The sequence below is a fragment of the Nicotiana attenuata genome, chromosome 3, assembly GCF_001879085.1.
Source record: "Nicotiana attenuata strain UT chromosome 3, NIATTr2, whole genome shotgun sequence".
Taxonomy (NCBI): Eukaryota; Viridiplantae; Streptophyta; class Magnoliopsida; order Solanales; family Solanaceae; genus Nicotiana; species Nicotiana attenuata.
Window position 1 is genome coordinate 30,801,312 of NC_031991.1, and position 6,972 is coordinate 30,808,283.

Sequence of the window (6,972 nt, forward strand, 5' to 3'; positions counted from 1 at the left end):
TAGTACGGGATTTCCCTGATGTGTTTCCAGCTGATCTTCCGGGCATGCCACCCGATAGAGACATTGATTTTGGCATTGATCTGTTGCCGGGCACTCAGCCCATTTCTATCCCTCCGTACCATATGGCTCCTCCTGAGCTGAAGGAGTTGAAGGAGCAATTGCAAGAATTACTTGATAAGGGTTTTATTCGGCTTAGTGTATCGCCTTGGGGCGCTCCGGTGTTATTTGTGAAGAAGAAGGATGGTTCTATGCGCATGTGTATTGATTACCGCCAGTTGAATAAGGTAACAGTGAAGAACCGCTATCCCTTGCCTCGTATTGATGACATGTTCAACCAGTTGCAGGGTGACTGTGTGTTTTCTAAGATTGACTTGCGTTTAGGCTATCATCAGTTGAAGATTCGGGAGCCAGATATCCCGAAGACTGCCTTCAGGACTCGGTATGGTCATTACGAGTTCCTTGTTATGTCTTTTGGGCTAACTAATGCCCCAGCAGCCTTCATGCATCTGATGCACAGTGTTTTCCGGCCATATCTTGATTCGTTCATGATCGTTTTTATTGATGACATTCTGGTGTACTCCCGGAGTTGGGGAGAGCATGAGCAGCACCTGAGGACAGTGCTCCAGACCTTGAGAGAGAAGAAGTTGTATGCTAAGTTCTTAAAATGTGAGTTTTGGTTGGATTTCGTAGCATTCTTGGGTCATGTGGTCTCGAGAGAGGGTATTCAGGTGGATCCGAAGAAAGTGGAGGCCGTGCAGAGTTGGCCCAAACCATCCTCAGCTACAGAGATTCGTAGTTTTCTTGGCTTGGCAGGTTATTACTGTCAATTTGTTCAGGGGTTTTCATCTATTGCAGCACCTATGACCAAACTGACCCAGAAGGGTGCTCCGTTCCAGTGGACGGACGAGTGAGAGGCGAGCTTTCAGAAGCTCAAGACAGCCCTGACTACAGCCCCAGTTTTGATATTGCCTACAGGTTCGGGGTCTTATACTGTCTATTGTGATACCTCGAGAGTTGGCCTTGGAGCGGTATTGATGCAGGATGGTAGGGTGATTGCCTACGCATCCAGACAGTTGAAGATACACGAGAAGAATTATCCTGTCCAAGATCTTGAGTTAGCTGCCATTATTCATGCCTTGAAGATCTGGCGTCATTACTTGTACGGTGTGCCTTGTGAGATATATACTGATCACCGGAGCTTGCAGCATTTGTTCAAGCAAAAGGATCTAAATTTGCGCCAGAGGAGGTGGTTATAGTTGCTAAAAGATTATGACATTACTATTTTGTATCACCCAGGCAAGGCCAATGTAGTGGCTGATGCCTTGAGTCGCCGGGCGGAGAGTTTGGGGAGTTTGGCATATTTACCCGCATCGGAGAGGCCCATGGCGATGGATGTTCAGGCCTTAGCCAGCCAGTTTGTGAGATTGGACCTTTCGGGGCCCAGCCGGGTTCTAGCTTGTGTGGTCTCTCGGTCTTCCTTGTTTGATCGTATCCGGGAGCGTTAGTTTGATGACCCTCATTTGCTTGTCCTCAAGTACAAAGTGTTGCATGGCAATGCTCTAGATGTGACTATTGGTGATGACGGAGTATTGAGGATGCAGGGTCGAGTTTCTGTACCCAATGTCGACGGGCTTCGGGAGTTGATTCTAGAGGAGGCCCATAGTTCGCGGTATTCCATTCATCCGGGTGCCGCGAAGATGTATCAGGATTTGAGGCAGCACTACTGGTGGAGGCGGATGAAGAAGGATATAGTTGGGTTTGTAGCTCGGTGCCTTAATTGTCAGCAGGTGAAGTATGAGCACCAGAGACCGGGTGGATTGCTTCAGCAGATAGAGATTCCGGAGTGGAAGTGGGAGCGGATCACCATGGACTTCGTATCTGGACTCCCACGGACTTTGAGGAAGTTCGATGCCATTTGGGTTATTGTGGATCGGCTGACCAAGTCCGCACATTTCATCCCTGTGTGTACTACTGATGATAGGCTATAATTACGTATTTTAGTCGATTATTACACTCTAATTTACTGCACTTTAATTGAGTTTGTGCTTTAATCGCTAGTGTTTTGAACTAATGGTGTGTTTTATGCCTTGTAGGAGTGATTCCGAGATATGTAGATGTTATGGAATGAATTCAAGTGATTTGGAGCTTTGAAGTATGAGTGAAAGTTCAAGGAATTAAGCCGGGATCATGTTTGGGGGTCAACTTTGATATTAAGAACAAACGAAGACTCGAGTAGGCATATTGTGCACTGTCTAGTAAAATACACTTAACTTTTTGCTCAGAACTCCATTTGGGCTCCACAATATATGGTTGGAAAGCTAACTCCAAGTGATACAACTTTCTTATTTTACGTTTTTCTAAATTCTAATCGAAATAGGGTGAAAATGCGCGTCAATAGCATGGTCGCGCTCAGGCCGCGCTCGTCAAGCAGAACACTGGGCCACTAGCGCGACCACGGTAGTCAAACCCGGGAAAAGTGTCCTTTTTCACATTGGAGAAGGTATAATTGTTTGGGCCCAACCCTACTTGGTATATATACATGGAAAACGGTAATTTGAGAGAGGAGGACGTTTTTGAGAGGAAAATACAAGCACAGGGCCGGGTTTCATCTTTTCTTCCGCCAAAATTAGTAATTTTTATGTTTTCTTTGTATGATTTGTTCTTTTGCTACCATGTCTATGTGGAGCTAAACTTCACGTTCTAGGGTTGTGGTTCTTTCATGAATATTGTTCTTCGGATATTGATTTTGATTTCTTAGTTTATTATATTGATTTATTTATTCAATCCTGCACTTAATTATTCGATTGTTTGATCACCAATTGAATACTATATACGAATCTAGAGTTGAACTCGAAAGTGGGAATTCTAGATTGCATATAGGATTGAATAGAGCAAGTTCTTGAACCTGGGCATCGGGGAACGGATTCGCGGTTAGGATAGTCATATACCTAATTGTCTTGCTTGGTTGAAATACAGGAATTATAAATGTGTTCTCTTTGATTCTAACTCCATAGACATATAGGCGTTAGGTTAGCTTGAATATGCGAGTAAGAACTGGACAGATTCTTATGAGCAATATTAACCCTGTCAACCAATAAACTAGATAAATTGGTTAGTCAATTCTATTGAAGAATACAATAGGAATGTTAGATAGCCCATAACCCTAGATCCTTTTCATTACATTGATATCATAAAAATCTGCTCTGTTCAAAGTTCATTATTTCTCTTTATTTAATTAGTTTAGAATCAAATATTTCTAGGTTTAATTCTTGTTTAGATAATTAGGATAGTCTAATTTAGTTAATAGTTAATCACAAGTCCTCATGGGAACGATACTCTACTCACTACTTTATTACTTGACGATCACGTGCACTTGCGTGAGTGCGTTTGGCCACAACAAGTTTTTGGCGCCGTTGCCGGGGACTTAGAAATTAACTGTTTTTCTAAATTAGACTTTTACTTTTATCTTTACAAGTTTTTTTTTATTCTTCTCTTTTGTAAATATTTTTAATTTTATAACTATTTGACTTTTCTCCTAGTGTGTTTCTAGTTCTCTCAACATGACATCTGGGAGGTCTGAATTTGAATATGGGAGTAAGGGTTGGTATTGGGACGTATATTCTCGATTAGGCGAATATGCAGAACGACGTTGTCTTCTGACAACGTTGGTGAATGATTGATCTAAGGAGAGATATGAACTTGCACATAAAATTGATAATTTTGGCTTGGTTGTACATAACTTAGATGCAGATTTGAGTGCAAAAGTTGATGCGTGTAACGCCCAACAATTTAATGATGAGTTGTGTGAAGCTGAAAAAGATCTGCTAGACCAAATTGAGCAGCTAAAACGAGAATACCAAGCATTAGACCATATTCCCCTTGATGATGCCAATATTGAGAAGAGTGCTCTAGAGTCATGTGAGAGAGTAGATAACATTACTTTGGGAGACTTGAGTGTGTGTATATATGGGGATGTAAATAATAGTACAATTCATGAGTTAGGGTGCAATAAACCTCATTCCAATCATTTTTCTAAATTGTGTTTAGATAGTGAGATACTAATCAAGCCATCTGAGCCTAGGGGGGAGTCAAAGAGTGAGGATGAGAGTGCCTGTATTCTTGAATTTGTTGTGCCAGAAAGCAAAAATTATATTCCCCATCTAAAGGTCAAGAAGTGCATAGTGAAAAAATTATTACTTGGCCTGGTTATCATTATAGCCCCACCAAAGGAGCATAGCCGCAGACTGGATATCATGCTAGGGGTAAAATTTATAAGTTCAAGGTGGAGGAAAAAGTGGTTTACGTCGTGCCGCGACGTTAAATTAGGCGCTTGTTGGGAGGCAACCCAACTTTACTGCTTTCTTTTATTTATGTCTATTTTATTATTTTTATTATTTTTGTAGTGTTGTTTTATTTTGTAAGATTTTGAGCATAGGGAGCAAAGCCACAAGAAGTGTGCAAAAGTGAGCCATGTGGTTAGAACTTAGTGTGGGGTGCTCGCACAAAGGACTGTACCTGGGAGAAGTCTGAGTATCCCGTGAGCTGCTAATGCTTCGACCTTTGGTCTACCAGGGAGTCTCTTTTACCCTCTTGTTATTTTGAGGCAGGAGGACATTGCACAATTTTAAGTGTGGGGTGAGGAGATTGTCTGGGTAATTTTCTGTGCTATGTTAGCTTAGTTATAGTACTCGTTCTTATTGTGGTAATTTTTTTTAAAAATACAAAAAAAAATCAAAAAATTTGGACTTTTCCCGACGATGGATTTTGTGGATAGCTTTCTTGAGGGATTAAAGTCTAAACAAAAAACACAAAAATATGTCTTTTAGCTTTCTTTAGGTAGTAATAATGCCCCGTGGTTTTTCTTTGTGCATCGGTTCTTTTCCATGAGATGTAGTTTGAACTGGGTAGTAGTTTTTTATTTTATTTTTTTTAGAGTAGATTAGGACTTTAGAAAATAAAAGGAGGAAGGGTGATGAACTTAGGTTCCTTTGACTTGTTTGATAGTAGCATATTTAAGCTTTGGCATGTGGAGTATCTTCCCAATGTTTTGAAATTGTTCATGATGCCTTGACTAAATTGGATAACATGTTATGTGGCGCCTATGTCTCGTTTAATTGACTTATGTTCAATTTGTGCTTAATGCTTAATATCTTGTGGCTCCATGAATACTTGCATTGTTTGAGAGTCGGAATGGAACCATCCTTAGTGAGTCATGTGCCATGTGTGGCGAGGTTTTTGTGTAGTCTATGTATTGTACTTGCGTCTAGAACTTGCCCGGTATGTGAGTTGAAGCGAAAATTTAGGTAATGCTCGGTTTGAAAAATAATTTAGGCTTTCTTTGAGCTTTTTGAGCTTTATTGCTTATCACAAAAAAAATCTATCCCTAGTTAGCCCTTTTGAGCCTATAGACTTTTATCTGACACCCACATTACAAGCTTATACCCTTTTTGTTCTTAATTGACATTGTTTTGATCCTTTTACCTCTTAAAGCACTCTAATTGTGAGATGAGCGCTAAAAGAAGTAAGAAGGAACTAAGTGTGGGGTGGCTTTTGAGTGGAACCAATAAAAGGAAGAAAGGTGCACTTATTTTTTAAAATAATACACCACTAACGGAAATCGAAAAAAAAGAATAATCTGGAAAAAAAAAAGAAAAAAAATAGAGATGAATACATTGTTGTCTTGTTCTTGCTAGTGGGTATGAATTAATGTAGTGCTTAAAGAAGAAGGGAGCATTTTTGGGGTGATATTATTTGTAAAATTAAAGTGGTGTTGAAGAATTTGCGCTTAAAGTTGATTATGTGATGTGTTAAAGTGCTTATGAGGGTTAGTCACTATTCCTAAATATATCCTACCCGTCCGATAGCCCACATTACAACCATAAAAAAGTCCTAATTGATTTTAGATCGAGTGAGCCTATATTAGTAGAGATTTACATTAGGGGCAAGCCTATGGTACCAAGTGCATGCATGTGACTTCTTTTGTGAGAGTGAGAGATTTCTTTGATATATATATATATGAGTCTTTAAACTATATTTGATCATGAGATTTGATTGTGTGGGTTCAACGTATTCTCTTATTCTTGTGGTGAGGGCACATGGTTTCACAAGGGATAGGTAACGTTATTAGACTTCTCTAGGATGTTGGGTGTTCAAGCCATGAGTACATTGTGACTTTTGAGTCGGCTTTTGAGACTAGCATTGTTATGAGCATGTTGTATTTGTTGTGAATATTTTGAAATATGGCATAAGAAAAGGGAAGTGTATGTGATTGCATATGCTAGAGTTTAATTGTTGTTATCAACCATAATCATTGGTGTAGTGTGCTTCGAATATGTTAAGTGCTCATAGATAGAGTAAATTTTTGGTTGACTCGAGGACGAGCAACGTTTAAGTGTGGGGTGTTGATGATAGGCTATAATTACGTATTTTAGTCGATTATTACACTCTAATTTACTACACTTTAATTGAGTTTGAGCTTTAATCGCTAGTGTTTTGCACTAATGGTGTGTTTTATGCCTTGTAGGAGTGATTCCGAGCTATGTAGATGTTATGGAATGAATTCAAGTGATTTGGAGCTTTGAAGTCTGAGTAAATGTTCAAGGAATTAAGCCGGGATCGTGTTTGGGGGTCAACTTTGATATTAAGAACAAACGAAGACTCGAGTAGGCATATTGCGTATTGTCTAATAAAATACACATAACGTTTTGCTCAGAACTCCATTTGGGCTCCACAAGATATGGTTTGAAAGCTAACTCCAAGGGCTACAACTTTCATGTTTATGTTTTTCCAAATTCTAATCGGAACAGGGTGAACAATGCGCGTCAATAGCGCGGTCGCGCTCAGGCCGCGCTCGTCAGGCAGAACACTGGGCCACTAGCGCGACCGCGCTAGTCAAACCCGGGAAAAGTGTCCTTTTTCACATTGGAGAAGGTATAATTGTTTGGTACCAACCCTACTTGGTATATATACATG

The 6,972-nt window shown here is 40.1% G+C and overlaps 1 protein-coding gene across 1 annotated transcript; it reads left to right on the forward strand.

Moving 5' to 3' along the window:
• LOC109224584 (RNA-directed DNA polymerase homolog) lies at positions 255-674 on the forward strand (the record flags this gene model as incomplete). Its single annotated transcript, XM_019389136.1, has 1 exon — positions 255-674. A coding segment is annotated over exon 1 (420 nt), but the record flags the coding sequence as incomplete, so codon positions are not given.